Here is a 15347-nt window from a genome sequence, read left to right on the forward strand (position 1 = left end):
TATTTGGACCAACGCGTTTATTGCTCTAATTTAAATATGTATTTAAAAATAGAACTTTTAAACAGATTGTACGATTCATAATTTTAATTAATTTATTTAAAGCGCCATAAAAGGTTCCAAATTATTTGTACAATAAAACGTATTGGCACTAAATGAATTGTATGGAGAAAATATATTTTTAAGCAATCCTTAGAATTCAATTGTTTAATACTAAAAAAATGTAGCATGAATAAGAATGGGAATATATTGGAATATAAACCTTATAGTTTTTTTGAACAATCTGCATCAAAAATATTTTGCATATCCTTTAAAAATATTATTAAATTAGCAATTACTGAATCTCTAGTTAATACACTAGCATTCACACACAACATCCAAAATACCAGAAAAATAGAGGTGCCCACTTGGCCCAAAACAAAATTACATTTTTCGAACACATTTAAAAAAACTTGGCGAAAATTGTGTGTCGCCGAGTGGGCAGGTCTGTTTGTTAGAGAAAATGTGAATGGTAGCTAAATGTCATTTTAAAAGATACAAGACGAACCAGCAAACAAAATGTAAGTATGTAAAATTTTTTAATTTCTGAATTAAATTTCAAGTGCTTCTTCTTTTGCAGGGGAAAACATAGATCGCCACAACAGAACGTAATTTTCATCGAATTTATGGAAAAACACTCCAACATTGCGCGAGGCCATACGAACCGAAATAGGGCTGCTGCCGCTGCGGCTTGGGAGTCGCTTACCGCGCAATTGAATGAAAATGGCCCTCCGTGTAAGACCGTCGAAGAATGGCGACGAGTAAGTACATCATCCACATACAGCAATTCATACATCTGTAATTAATGCATATTTATTTAAAGGTTTGGAAGGACTGGAAACAGTCAATAAGAAACAAAATTGCGAAAAACAAAAGGGAAAGCAGCGCGACTTGTGGCGGCCACTATAATCATGTGCCGCTGACGGCCGCAGAGAATGCAATTGCCGTCCTGCTTAATATGTACGACGTAGTAGACGAGATTGACGAGGCCCAGGCTGAGGATGACGAGAATGAGCAGTCTTCGTCTACCGGTAAGAGAAACAAAACCAAAATGCACACAGCTGTAACAAAGTAAATATTTTTCAGAACTTGAGACGACACAATATAAAAGGAATGCAAGTTGTATGGATGATTCAGAAATGAGGTTCTATAGTCATGACAGCAGTCCCGAGGCTCCAACCAAAAAGCGTAAGATCGATTTTAGACATTCGCGAAAGTCTGCGGCAAAACGGGAAGCGCTCGCAACAGAGAAAATCTTAGCATTAAGAGCCATCGCAAAAGAGTTCCACAATTTGAAGAAGGCTCATAAGTCGTCCACAAAAACGATTGTGGGGCTGATGAAGAAGCAAAATGTACTGCTGGAGAAACTAGTCCAGCAAAATTCGAGAAGAGAGTAAAAATGTTAAAAATAAAATTAATATGTAATAAGGAGCGTAAGTGCAATTGTTTATTTCGCCCAAGTGGGATCAGATACGCACCTTAAACATTTGCGATGTACCTTTTAAACATTTAATTGGTGTTTCCGCAAATGCTCGCAAATAGTATTAATGCAAATGGAATATTTTTTTTTTTTGGTTGAACTTAAAAACAATTAGCCAGTCAAATGGAAGCGTCGCCAGTCAGCTGTTGCTGTCAGCTGACTTGGAGGGGAAGGTCGAAAAGACAGGACTTGTGGAATAGGACATTTTTTGGCGGAACATTCTGTAATTAGTATACACATACTTCCAGTAACAGTTTTATGAGAGTGGAAGCGGAGTAATTGCGTCTAAAGTGAGGGTACATACATATGCTTGGGTCATCGGTGCACAAATGAGCATCGAGCAAATACATATGTATGTAGGTCAATCATTAGGTTCTGCTTTAAAACTCGGTACAACTTGTACCCAAACGTTTCAATTGATGAAGTAAGTCTATCGTAGCAATTGTTTGAGAGGCATACGCGCCTTAAAAATGTTTGTGACAACGTGAATGGCGACGAACATGTTGGTCCGCCATATTTCGTTATTACCGAAGATGCTGTCGAAAATTGATACATACATACATACGTATGTATGTATATGTAAATAGAATTGAGCATTTCCAAGAGATAAATGTATCATCAATTTAAACCATATATTCGGGCTACAGAAATGTGTACGCATGGTTTGTTTCACACAAGTTTGACTCAACAGTCGACACTTGTGAGCGATTTTTGTTTAAAAACATCATTCACTTTACAGCCTATGAATAGCACGAATGTAGACGGATGTATTTGTTCAATTTGAAAGTCCTACATAGAACAATTATAGATTTATATTTCTGCTCTACTTCATACTAATTATCTGTTAAGTAGGTGCTTCGCTAAGCCTCAACAACTTCGCCGCAGGATTCCCTAAACACGAATCGAAATTCGGGGGAACGTGCGCAACAGGTTTATTCTGGTTTCAATTTTTTTTTACAACACACACAACTAATTGATGCTCTGGCGATTAGTTTTTAGCTGACTCACATGCATAATTAAAAATTAAAGCAAAACGAATTGGGTGCTAATGAATATTGAATATCAGCAGTAACCACAAAAACCTTTACTTCAGACGCAATCCAAACAAACGAAACAAAGCTTATTTAACGAATAACCGGAACACGTGTAGCAAGTGGCGTCAATCGTGATTCCCAGACAATGCGACATCGATGTCGTCTTTAAGTGCCGCCCATTTTCATTCAACAGTTATTTTTACAGTTCTGAAAGTAAACTTTAACGTTCTGTTAATTAATTATATTTTTAAAAACACATTACACCTTAATCGTATCGGCACATAAACACACATTTTCGGTTACAACATCTGTTAATTAAGGGACCAGCTTATAACAATCATTAATTAAAACTGAATTGAAAAAAAAGGAAAAAGTATAATAAAACTACTATATAGTATATTGTATAAAATATTATTTAAACACGCCAGGCATTCAAATTCACGACAGGCAGGTTCGGATCATCGCAACGTATCATTGAATTGCTGCAATTATTGTCAAGTTAATCGTTGGCCTAATAATTCAGTTATGATCACTTACCCAGCAAAATCGGGGCGCACAAAGGCCGCCAAAGGCACTGAATTTAAGGTTAGATGATCGGCATTGTCGCATACCAATCGCGCCATAGTCACCTTGAATATTATTTTTATGAGAAAAGAAAGTTTAAATAAATGGTAATTTATTAGTAGAACTACTACTTTGTGCAATTACTACGTTAGAAACAATGCCTTTGTGGTCAGAAAGTAAAGCTGCTCTGTTACAGGTGGCAGGGAAATTAATCAATCAATACTAAATATCATGTACCGATCGTCCCATTCCTTCCTACCGGTTCTAATGGAGAAATCGAAAGAAGTCTACACACGGAGATATGTCTGGTTGGCTGTGTACAGCTTTTAGTACAAATAAATATTAAAAATTTAATAACATTTCAATAAGTGTCTCACTAGATTCCCTTAATTAAAAGCTCGAAATATACATCAATTATGATAATTTGTTGATATTGCTACTTTCTGTCTCAAACGCTTTCACCAACTCACCTTTCGCAACTCATGCAATTGGGTGAGATTAAATGCGCCGGGATTGACTGTGCTATTATATTCATAGAAGTAACGATCGCCCTGTTTGAAGCGAGCGAACTGATCGGCTATGATTTCGGCAAATGTGTTGCCCACACAACCATTCTCGACAGGTTTCTCGAGTAAGCCACCAACCCACAGGTCAATATCGTCAGTCGTATGATAAACGCGAGCCAGTTTGGCGCCAACCTGCAAAAAAGTAAGCATTGAAGAGCTTGTATGTGTAATTCGATAATAAAATAGACTGCACTACGAGTATATACCTCACTAGGGAGCTGCCCAAAACTCTGCAACTTCCGCTGTCCCATCACCTCCAGATAATCGTTATAGCTTCGTAGGCCTTGATCACGACCACGTTGTATATTAATCGCAGCCAAATCCAAGCCAAATGGACTGTGGCCATGGAACAGAAAACGACTGAGCTGTGACGTAAAAAAAATCAAATTTATTCGCATAATTTTTCTATTAAAAAATGTTTAATCTTTAAATGATTCAAATCGAAAATTCATTATCTGGTAAACTTTTTAGAAATAATCAAATACAAAGCAATAAAAAAACGGTTAATGGGAAGGTTAATTTAATTTAATCCCTCTTAACATTCTAGCTATAATGAGTGAAACCATAATTAAAAGTATTAGTAAATATTCAAGTATTACAAGTGATTCGAACCAACTGTAATATTTTGATTTTCTTCTTACAGAGCAATAGTTGAGATAACTCACCCCTTGTGTAATAAAACTGTCCACAGATTGCATGGGCTGTGTGTACAATGTTCGGAGCATATCGTCATAGAATTCCTGCTTTCGCATGCGCGAAGGATTAAACATAACGTCCGGTATATTAATGACCTCATCGATATTGGACTTTTGTGACCGATGTATACGAAATTTGCCGTCGACTGTGGAGTGGCCCATGCGAAAGGCTGCTCCAGAGAACTCGTTCGTTATAGCCGGATTAATATCAATATTATAGCCCTGAGCATAGCCATGATGTTGCGGCACCAAACGGAAACGCTTCATGGCCATAGGTCCAATAATCGCTGGCAAATACTCATTGTAGGTAATGTGCTGCATTTCGGCAATAACAATGCGCCGCGCCTCCTGGAAAAGCCACTCATCGCTGGCTGAAGGATTAAGTATCGCCAACGCATCTGCCACACGATTGTGCTCCCGCGCTAGAAGTATGTGAAGCGTAATAAGCGACACGATTTGATTGGTGCGACCATCGCCAGACTTAAAGCACGTTTTGCCCGGCTCATCACTATCACAAGCCTTCCTATCCCTTGTCAGCGGCAACAGTTGCCTTCCAAAGTCATCAAACATGCTCAGCCGACCACCATGAAAGGTGCGCAAGCTTTGCGCCATTTGCTCATTTGAACCATAAACGGGTGAGGCGTCCACAAAGTGTGTAACCTTACTCCGCTGCTTGCCGTAACTCAACTGACAATCAGGACTGGGCACTAGGCCCAAGCGAACGAAATTTAAGCAACGGACGCCAAACGAGCCGTAGAACTCATCGTCGGGCGACACTGAAATGGGCATACAGGCAAAGTGGGTTTGATGCGGTGGCAAGTGGCTTAAGCCGCCAGGTGTGCAGCACTGGACCAGTTCGCCATTCTCCAGCCGCACTGAAGCCGTTTGCGAGATGTCATGCGCCAATAATTGACCAAATTGCATCAAAAGCAAATTGTATTTGGAATGTGGCCGATCAATGTCCGACAAAAGAGCACGCGACACCTCACGAGCGCTGACCAAATGAGAGCCATCTGTCGAATGCATGCGTGGCATCCAAATGCCATCTTCATAAGCAGGTGGGAGCAAACGTTCCATTGGCTGGCCAGCGGCGCCCCAAAGCGAACGATGAGGCAGCGGGTTGTTACAGGTGCCGTCGAAACTGCGATAGGTATCGTTTATATTGCGACAAATTGGAGGCGGACCACAATGCCGACCCAGTGGCGTCTTCGTAAACTTGACATGAACATTATTGGTTATAAAATCATCCACAGGTACATGTTCCTTCTTGCTAAACACTTGACTGGTTATCACTTGTTGCAATGCATTATTGCTTAGCTGTTGCTGATGCAAATCTTCCTGCGGCGTTGAATGAAACATAATGCCATGCGTAAAATCTGGTTGTCCAGGATGCACTGGAATTTGTGCAATGTCCTGCATGAGATGCTTAAAGTTCTTACGAGCCTCCTCCAGCACGTCGACTGGCAGAATTAACGGCAAGGTCGAACGACGTGCCTTGTTCTGATTGGAGACTATAGTATCCAATTAGTATTGAAATATTTTGAGGTTATGTATGTATATGTGGGTGTACCTGTGTGATTTTGGCCAGAGGTACAGCAATACCCAAACTTATCGCCGGGTAAATCACAAATTTGCGGTTTCTCATGGTCATGCATCCGCACATGGGCTGGACATTGAATTTGTGGTACACACAACACAGTATCCGGACAAGGAGCACATTTCCTAAGCAGACCACTAATTGGCGGCATATCGTGATGAGCTGCGCCAAGTATATGGGTTAGAGCAAGACGACTATAAAATTTGCAGTATTTTAGTGACCAACTTTACAGTTACTTACACATGCCACCATCCTCTGGCGGTAATAACGGCTTAGAAGCAGGCGTCGTGTGCACATGCGTTCTTCCAGATTCATTATTTTCACTGGTTAAATCATTTTGGCGCAGTGAGAAGGCCGCCACTCTCAAACTAATTTGTGTTACGAGAACAATGTGCAGGATCAGCACTACATAAATAGACACACGGAACATGTTTATTAAAACACAATATACATTAAATAAGACAGACGTTAAGCACTACTACTTTTTTGCATTAATAAATTTTGCAATGGCGCCAAATGTAACGGTGCTATTTAGCCATTCACCACCACGTCGACAAACAGCCCTGGCAGAACTAGCAACTAAATACAACCATGCGAAGCTTAGCCATTCCCAACGAACGATAACCAACCCAATACAGCACTGCATATGTAGCGTTGCCACTCCTTTCGTCTGTCAATGTTGTCCGCCATTACTGTTCGCGTCTATTCGATTTTAGTGGCCAGCTCCGTCGTCATGCTGCGAAATAATTAAGAAAATTAAGTGAAATACACCAAATTAATAGCGAAAATTGTGTACAATATGTACAGAGTGTAACTGGCGAATAGACGCGTGTGAGTTATCAAATTAAAAATCCCTATTTGCATACGTACGAGCATTGCGAACATTTTTCTTCGGCAACGCAGACAGCACCACCAGACTTGCATACAATTCAATTCGTTTCTATGTGTAAGTGTGCGTGCGTGTGTGCATGTGTGTACAAGTGTGTGTATATAGATGTATAGTTAAGAGAAGAAAAAATAACCAAGACTAACTTATCCTATCTTTACCACACAAAAATAAGCAGCCAGCCACGTAAATCGCAACCTGGCTATGGGAGCTGCCAGCGAGCTCCTCCACTAAAGCTAAAGTGTGTGTGATATGCAAGTGCGCATTGTATAATTGCAAACGCATTATACATACAAGCAGATATACATATATATATATATATATATATATATATACAAATTAATAAAAACGTCGGCCCGCAGCCACATCCTTGCATCATCAACACCACACCAAAAAAGAAAACCACACCAAAACGTAAAAAAAACTTCCTAAACGAAGCACAAACGAGACGACGACAAAGCAGCACCGAGCGCTATTATAATTGCAATTATTAACTGATGAGGAGAAGAGGCATAAAACAACAAATGAAAACAAGCAGCGGTGCACATTATTGTTATTTATAAATTTTCGCAAACAACAATTGCCGCCGAAATTTCATAGTTTGGCTGCTGCCTGGAAAACATTTGTTGAAAACGCGAAACTCGTTTTGTTGTCACATTCGGCATTAAAATTAATGTAACAAGCAGCAGAGCGGAGCGTCCCAGTGGTTGTCTCTCTCGCACCCACATAAAAACGTTATTAAAAAAAGCCGCATGCGAGCGAGCTAAACACTGCGACGGCGACAGCAAACGAGAGAGAGCGCGCAAAAATAAAAGCAAATTGTAAAAAACCAAAGTGAAAAATTAATCGTAAAAATTAGTAACAACACAATATATACTTGCAATATGCAGATGGAGTTGTTCTCTTCTGCACATCATCGTTATAATTGTTGTCTAATGTTTCCTGCTACCGGGCGTTAGTTCAAGTCGTCGTTCGGTCCGTGGCCAAAGAACAAAATATAATTGTGAGAGAGCGGCAAAGTGAAGATCGTCATCATCATCAGTGTGTGCGTGTGTGTGTGTGGTGTTTATTTTTCGGCACTACTTTTGTAGGCCACCGCGACCCCCGGACACAGGCCATCAAACGTCGTACATATGTATGTGTATATGCAACAATAAAAATGTTATAAATGTGTAAGTAAAGGCAAATAGCAAAAGATTTAGCTAGTCTGTAGCATATTTTGCTACTCCTTAAAAAAACTCGTAACTCACACTAGTACGCATAACCAGCAAGTCGCGCGCTACACACACACATGCATACATATATGAACGGCGGCCACACAGCAGCGCATTTTGTAGCTTCGTTCGTTTCCATTGAAAGTCGTTGTTCAACTTGCTGTCGCATCGTATGTGTGTCGCCCGCTTGCGTTTGTGCGCGTGTAGAAAATTCGATTTTTCGCCATATAATTGGTCGTTTTAATGACTACAAACTATTGAAATTTGCTAATGAATAATCATTACAGCATTTTGCATTTGTTATGTTTCGCGAAAATGCTGTGAAATTGTGAAAATTCAACATTGAAAATCCGTATAATTACGAATAAACGATAAAAAAATCATTACTGTCCGTTTCCACATACAACAAAAACTAATAAAGCCTTCCCAGGCGCATATAAAAGTGCGAGAGTGAGAACGCACTCATGGGCCAGCACAGTGCAAGTTAGAGCAAGTGAGATGGCGAGAGCGTGTTGTAGCCGCCAAATGTAAAGAGAGCACTTGCGAGAGAGCTCAAACTCCTCTGAGAAAAAAAGAGAGTGTGACTGGGTTGCCATCGCGCGTGGCGAACTTATGAATAAACGGACGACCAAGTAAAAAGCTATGGTAGCAAAAAATTTTCAATAGCATTAACAATTAAAATGTGCCTGAAGTGTGTGAGTGTGTGTTTGTGATTGGTTATGTATGCATTTGTTGTTGTTTTTGAATTGTCCTAACATGCAATACACACAATGATAATGTACACCAAATAACAAATGTCTTTAACAACTTGCAGCTAACATAACCTCAAACTTGCCGCTGCAGTCGGAGAAGTCGTCGTCATCAGCGTCAACGTTGTCGGTGGTTTTTCTCCAGCAACAACACCAACAGCAGCAGCAGCAACAACAGCCACCGGCAGCAACAACAGCCACCGGCAGCAACATAAAAGGCCATGAATGAAAAAATAAAATCGCCCTCGTCACAGGGTTCCAGCGGCGCTGCGTCTGGTGGTGCAGGTGGGGCCACAGCAGGAGCGGCTGCCGCAGCCGCGAGTGGCGCCACACCACCAACATCGGGTGGTCCCCCAACGCCCAACAATGGGAGTGATCCTAATATACAACAAGGTGGTGGTGGCGTCGCACCCCATCCATATGGTGCTCCACCACCACCTCCTGGCGGAGCGCCTGGTGCACCACCTGACCCATCCGCCGTCATGCAACACTATCATCATCTACATCAACAACAACAGCAGCAGCAACCACCACATCCCCAAGGGCCGCCGCCACCGCACATGCAACATCATGGTGGCCCACCGCCACCACAAGGCCCAGCTCCACCACCCGGTGGTCCCGAACATACTCCTGGCGTGAAAGATGATTACGGTGGCCCACATCTGCCCCCGCCACCTGGCGCTCAACATCCACACGCGCATCCTGCCTATGGGCGTTACCATGCTGGTGATCCCAATATGGATCCCTACCGCTATGGACATCCGCCAATGCAACAGCCACCACCGGGTGGCAAACCACCACCACCTCATCAGCAACAACAACAGCAAGGTACCGGTGGTTCACCCAATAGACCACCTCAACAACGTTATATACCCGGTCAACCGCCGCAAGGGCCAACGCCTACGTTGAATTCATTGCTGCAGTCATCAAATCCGCCGCCACCGCCGCAGCATCGGTACGCGAATAGCTATGACCCACAGCAAGCTGCTTCGGCAGCTGCGGCAGCGGCTGCAGCAGCCCAACAACAACAGCAGCAGCAACATCAACAAAATGCGCAACAACCGGGCGGACCACCTCCGCCACCACAACATCAACCATATGGAGCGCAACAGGGCGGTTGGGCGCCTCCGCCGAGACCCTACAGTCCGCAGTTGGGGCCATCGCAGCAGTATAGAACGCCACCACCGGTAAGTGCTTGAATCAAAATTTTTCTAACAGTGGTTTTAGGAAGTCTTTCAAAAATAAGAAACTATAGTTTACATATTTAATTACATTTATTCACAAAAATCGGCTCATCAATTTGTGTGGTTCTATTTTTAATTAGTAATCGAATAGTTCAGGTTATAAGACAGTTTCTAATATCTAACAATTACCCGCTAGGTAAAAACTTTATAAAAAACGCATGGCTAACATATTTGAATCCGCAGAATAAGCGAATATAATATTATCAAATTACATTTTCATCAAAATTATTGTTGCACTGATGTACTGTGCAAACAAATATTTAAATATTCTATCTCTATACTTACCCAACCTTTCGAAAAACAACGATGATAAATACATACATACATTAGTATGTATGTACTTTCTATAGTCTCAATCAAATCTATAACTGAAATATTCTATCAAATTTATTTATGCTGCCCAACTGAAAAAAAAAATAATGCTGAAACTCAAACTGTTCCCATATCAAAAATTGGCCCACAAATAATGTTTTTCATATTCCAAAATAGGCATTATTAATTATCTTACCATTAACACCGCTAGCATGTCGCTTGTCTCGAAAATAAAAACAGAAAGGGGAGTCCTAACGTAAACATTTTTGAACTACAAATGGGGGGAGTAGTATCGGCTTGTGGTGGTCGTTTTCTTTATTTTTTTAGTGCTTTTTTGACATTGACACTGATTTCCATTTCATCGACCTCGTGACGTCCCCCCATACACGCACACACTGTAAAGTCTAGCCACAGACACCACACCGGCACCTAACACTAATACCAATACATGTACAAAACGCGAGCTAGATTTATGTTAGTTATCTTCTCCACCCATTCACATTCGCTGTTGCGCTCTGAGCTTCGCTGCTCGCTCTGCTCTGCCTCTGTTTAAAGAGGGAAGGCGGCGGCACGTCCACGTTTTATTTTACCGTGCGGCTAAAGTTTTGTAGTTGTTAGTTTTTGTGATTTAAGTTTTTTTTTTAAGTTTTTGACTGGCAAAGATTTATATATTTTATATGCCCTCCAGTTGCCGCTTCACACACAAGATGAATGCCGCTAGGCGAACATGCAGTGCAGCAGACATACTGACACACATAAATGCACTCGTGCACACACATACATGCACACTGGGAAAGAGAAGGCAGACAGACATGAAACATATTTCGCGAATTTGCCTGAAAGTCTGACAAAAAAAACAATAAAAAAATAAACCAACTTGCCAAAGTGCCGGCACTCGCCGGAAAACAATAACAACAAAACATGAAAAGGCAACACAAAAAAGCGGACGCCGCCGCCGCCACAGCAGCAGAAGAAGAAGCAGTGCAAAAAAAATTGTACACAAATGTTATGGCTTCTGCCCACTTGTGCCGCTGTTGCTACCACAACAACAACAACAAGCGGAGCAGGCATGTGCCTTTAGATACATATGTATGTATGTATATTTGTATATGCCTCTGTCAATAAGTGCTTGTTGTTGTTGTCGCAGCCGTTGGTTTTCATGAATGAAGCCATGAAATTTGTAAGAAAAACACAAGAAATGGGAAAAAAATAAAGTGAAGTAGCGCGTTGAGATTGAAAGCAGAGAACGTCGACGTCACACACATTTTAAAGGTACTGCCTGCACCGCCTTCTTTTTGTGCCATTGTGAGTGTGTGTGCATATTTCTTCTCCTCTCCTCTTTTTTTTTTGCTGTTATCTATGCCCTCCTTGCACATTTTGTGCAGCAACAATAAAAATAACAACAGCCACTTGCACTTTTGCGCTTCTTTGTGGCACACGAAGCACACGAAGTTGCAACAAAAATATGTGCCGCCGCATTTCGTAACTTTCAATAAATGCACCTGTGTACATAAATACACATGTATGTGTAAACTTATGAGTAAGTTTGTGTGTGTGTGAAAATGTAAGTGTTTGTATCTACGTGCTGTTATATTGTCACATTTCACGTATGTTTTTATCAGTTCGGCTGGCCCATGACGAAACAGGTAGTACTATAATTACATACTATATGTATTTGTTGTGACGTAAACAGAACAACAATGATTTACACTCCCTTTTGTCACTTTATAGCTCGGGGTTAATAAACCTGCCATTTCCATGTATGTATGTATACAATGTGAAAACTTACATACATACATATAAAGGATATACACATAGCTTGTGTATGCAAGTGTATTCTAATCAACATTCATTCCAATGATAACACGGTTAAGTTTACTTATCTATAGAATGTTATGTTGAACAGTAATAGAAATCAGTATAGTGATAAGATTGTGGGGTTTACGTATTTAGTTTAAACCGATCGAAGAGTTCGAGAAACAAAACAGCACAGTAAAATCTTAACTTTTTTCTACGATTCCGATTGACTAATCAGTATAAACAATCAAGCGTTAAATTGGCATTTAAACATTTATAAGCGTGAAAAGTCATGGACGCCACATCGTCTGAGACGCCACAAACCATTTATAACAATAATGCAATTATAAAGTCAGTCGGATATGCATCTAACTTAATTGCATAATTGTATCTTGTAGTATTTGTAGAAGTTCGACGAATCTTTACACTAAAATATTATTATATAATCATAACTTAACCCTTTCACAGAAAAGATACATTTTTTAAAATTGAACTTCAATTTAATATAAAAAGCATACAAGTTTTCTTTTCGGCATTTTAAATTGTCCGTGAAATTCTCCGTTTCCGTCGAATCTAGTGTCACGATTTACCGAACAACTGCATGCACTTCTCAGCTTGTTTCTGCAGCACTTTTCTGGCGACTTTTCTGTATAGTCGATTCGATGTAATATTTATTTGTAAGGATTTTATTTGGTCGAGTCTTGAGGGAAACTCTTTTTTAAATATTCTGTGGGAGAGTTCGATTTCTGATTTGTTTGCTCGTACCAGGGTGATGGAATGCGTTTGGGTGATTTTGTTGTTGGGACTTTTAAAGTTCTAAGATAATGTCTCAGGAGTTGAAGCTAGCCGAATATGCATATTAATAGTCGCTATGTCGAAGGCTATTGGAAGAGAAATTTCGCAAGAATTTGGCGTTATTATAGCTCCCTATAAAGGCATAAAATCTGTTGTTGTGAACATTAGTGATGATGTTATTAAGTGAGGCAGAGAAAAATATACATACATGCATAGTATTTATTATTATGATAAAATGTATAGAAAAGTTATTTGTAAAGTCAATTTGGGAAACATAAGGAAATCGCGAATGTCGGCCGGGTTAAATCTACATATATGCATTTATTTTTTTATAAAATTATCACATTTTCCCATCTGTTATTGTACTACAACGCATACATATGTATATTTTTTCGATATTATTGTTTTTGTTGCACAAGCGACGGGCGCACGTGATGAGATTTCTTGTTGCCCATTGTATTTGCATACATATGTACATACTTACGAATATACATGAATTGCCTTGTTCAAGTTTATTCTGTTTATGTTTTTATATATGTATGTATAATAGATAGGTATGTATGTACATATTTTTACACATTGCTGTTGTTATTCAAATGCCGGTCTCACAGTACGATGACGGTCTCCTCCATTCAACCCGTCTCTGATTTCTCTTCCTCTGTTCTCTGCCTCCTGAGTGCTATGTGTTGTTTATATACAAAATTTAAACGTTTGCTCTTTCCCATCACAAATTAAATTTCATTAATTTTGCTTAGTTGTCTGCCGCCTACCTAATTGCATTGTTGTTTCTCTTGTTGTTGTTGTGTAAAAGCTTTTATCGATTGCGAATGTTGTGACTGTTGTTGTTGTCATTAGAAATGCCATATGCATTATCATAGGTCAGTTTACAGAATGAAACCCTATGGCGTGTTGATGCTATCTTAGGCGGAAGTGTTAGCTTTTATAAACAAGTGAAATGTTATAAAAGGCCGGCATAATATACAGAAATAAAAACTACTCTAAAGATGATTGCTAATGATATCGGCGAAATATGAATGCATACAACTTATATTATTTGTTACTAAGAGAATGAATGCGGCTTTGCAAAGATTATCTAAAGTATTATAGTACATTTTTTCGTGATTGACGCCTCCTTATTATTAGGTATAAACCGTTGGATACCTATATCAGATAATCTCAATACAATATGTATACGTACAAATGTGTTATACGCTAGTGGATTGTAGGAATCCAGATATTCACTTTAGGCTACGTTATTCCGGTAGACCGACTTAGCTCTTGCCAAACAATGTATGTAAAAAGCAAATCTGCCTGCTTTCGTAGCCTTGGCGCAGTCTTCTTCTAGGGCACTGGCTTCAGCTTCTTTTATGTGCACGGCTAGCTCCTGGAGCTAAGTGTGCAACATTACTGACTCTTTTTTTTTTAAATCACCATTGGCAAATGGCTACCTTTTTTTGGTAACTGTAATAGGATAATGTAGAAATTCCAGGTTTATCGGACCTACATACGTTAATTTCTAACAGTTACATTATGAGATCAGAGAAATGAATTGGAAGATAATTTGAGTTAGCAGTGCTTGGCCGAATATCAAACAGCTTATGTTCTTTCCATATCCATGCATTCATAATGACTAATGACTTAACCAGTTCAATATATTCATTTTTTGAATGATATGAAATTAATTGCAAATAAATGCACACAGCCAGTCGTACAGCATACATACCCATGTGTTTGTGCTAGAAAAGTTCAAATGTACATACCTATCTATATCTGCCAATGAATTATAAAGGTTGACTAGACATACACATACAAAGACATACATATTCACACATAAACGCATATGTGCTGTTTGAATACAAAGTTCATTGACTTTGAAAGCGTCGCGGAGGGCTGACGATGATGGCGACGACATCAACATCGACTGCTTAGCAAATTATAAACAAATCTATAGCACACACAAACACACACACACATATGCGGATATTACACATACAGATAGACAACAAAGAAACATATGTGACGAAAAAGAAAAAAGACAGAAGAAAAACGCGACCTACAAAGCTTTCTTGATAAATACAACAACAACAAAAGAAGAAAACATTCATTTTTTTCGTGTAGGTTTTAGTTGTGGCTGCTTTTGGCATAAGTCACAACAAAACTGCAACAACAACAACAACAACAATAAGCAATCGCGAAACAAGATCAAAAGGCAGGCAAAAGTGTGGGCTCTTATACACAAACATTCATATGTATATAAATATTGTGTAACTGTGTGTGTGTGTGTGTGTATTTATAAAAATGAAAATGATTGTGATTCACGTTTTAGAGCACATGCAATAAAACTATGTACAAGAAGAACAACAACAATCAGTGCCATA

At 39.7% G+C, this 15347-nt stretch overlaps 3 protein-coding genes across 9 annotated transcripts in view; 2 read left to right on the forward strand and 1 right to left on the reverse strand.

Annotated features, from left to right (window-relative positions):
• The first annotated feature begins 450 nt into the window (after positions 1–450).
• On the forward strand, positions 451–1473 carry LOC115625486. Its single transcript, XM_030520535.1, has 4 exons — positions 451–557; positions 617–797; positions 860–1067; positions 1123–1473. Coding segments are annotated over exons 1-4 (702 nt in total). The 5' UTR covers positions 451–555; the 3' UTR covers positions 1434–1473.
• Positions 1474–2881: 1408 nt separating this feature from the next.
• LOC115625124 (chorion peroxidase) lies at positions 2882–6479 on the reverse strand. Its single transcript, XM_030520038.1, has 7 exons — positions 6213–6479; positions 5946–6134; positions 4346–5886; positions 3887–4045; positions 3585–3812; positions 3088–3179; positions 2882–3032 (listed from the first exon to the last, which is right to left on the reverse strand). The coding sequence occupies exons 1-7, from the start codon at positions 6400–6402 to the stop codon at positions 2966–2968; spliced, it is 2466 nt and encodes an 821-aa protein (XP_030375898.1). The 5' UTR covers positions 6403–6479; the 3' UTR covers positions 2882–2965.
• Positions 6480–6701: 222 nt separating this feature from the next.
• The window catches only part of LOC115625527 (trithorax group protein osa), a 57163-nt gene continuing 48517 nt past the window's right edge, over positions 6702–15347 (forward strand). For 3 of the 7 annotated variants that reach the window (XM_030520596.1, XM_030520600.1, XM_030520599.1), the window contains exons 1-2: positions 7211–8030; positions 8887–10008. In XM_030520596.1, the coding sequence (XP_030376456.1) occupies positions 9043–10008 (966 nt within the window). In that variant the 5' untranslated portion in view covers positions 7211–8030; positions 8887–9042. Of the gene's footprint in view, positions 6919–7210; positions 8031–8886; positions 10009–15347 lie in introns of those variants that run through there. The other 4 variants (XM_030520601.1, XM_030520602.1, XM_030520597.1 and 1 more) reach the window with 3 other exon arrangements.

The sequence above is a fragment of the Scaptodrosophila lebanonensis genome, unplaced genomic scaffold (assembly GCF_003285725.1).
Source record: "Scaptodrosophila lebanonensis strain 11010-0011.00,11010-0021.00 unplaced genomic scaffold, SlebRS2 tig00000072-arrow-pilon, whole genome shotgun sequence".
Lineage (NCBI taxonomy): Eukaryota > Metazoa > Arthropoda > Insecta > Diptera > Drosophilidae > Scaptodrosophila > Scaptodrosophila lebanonensis.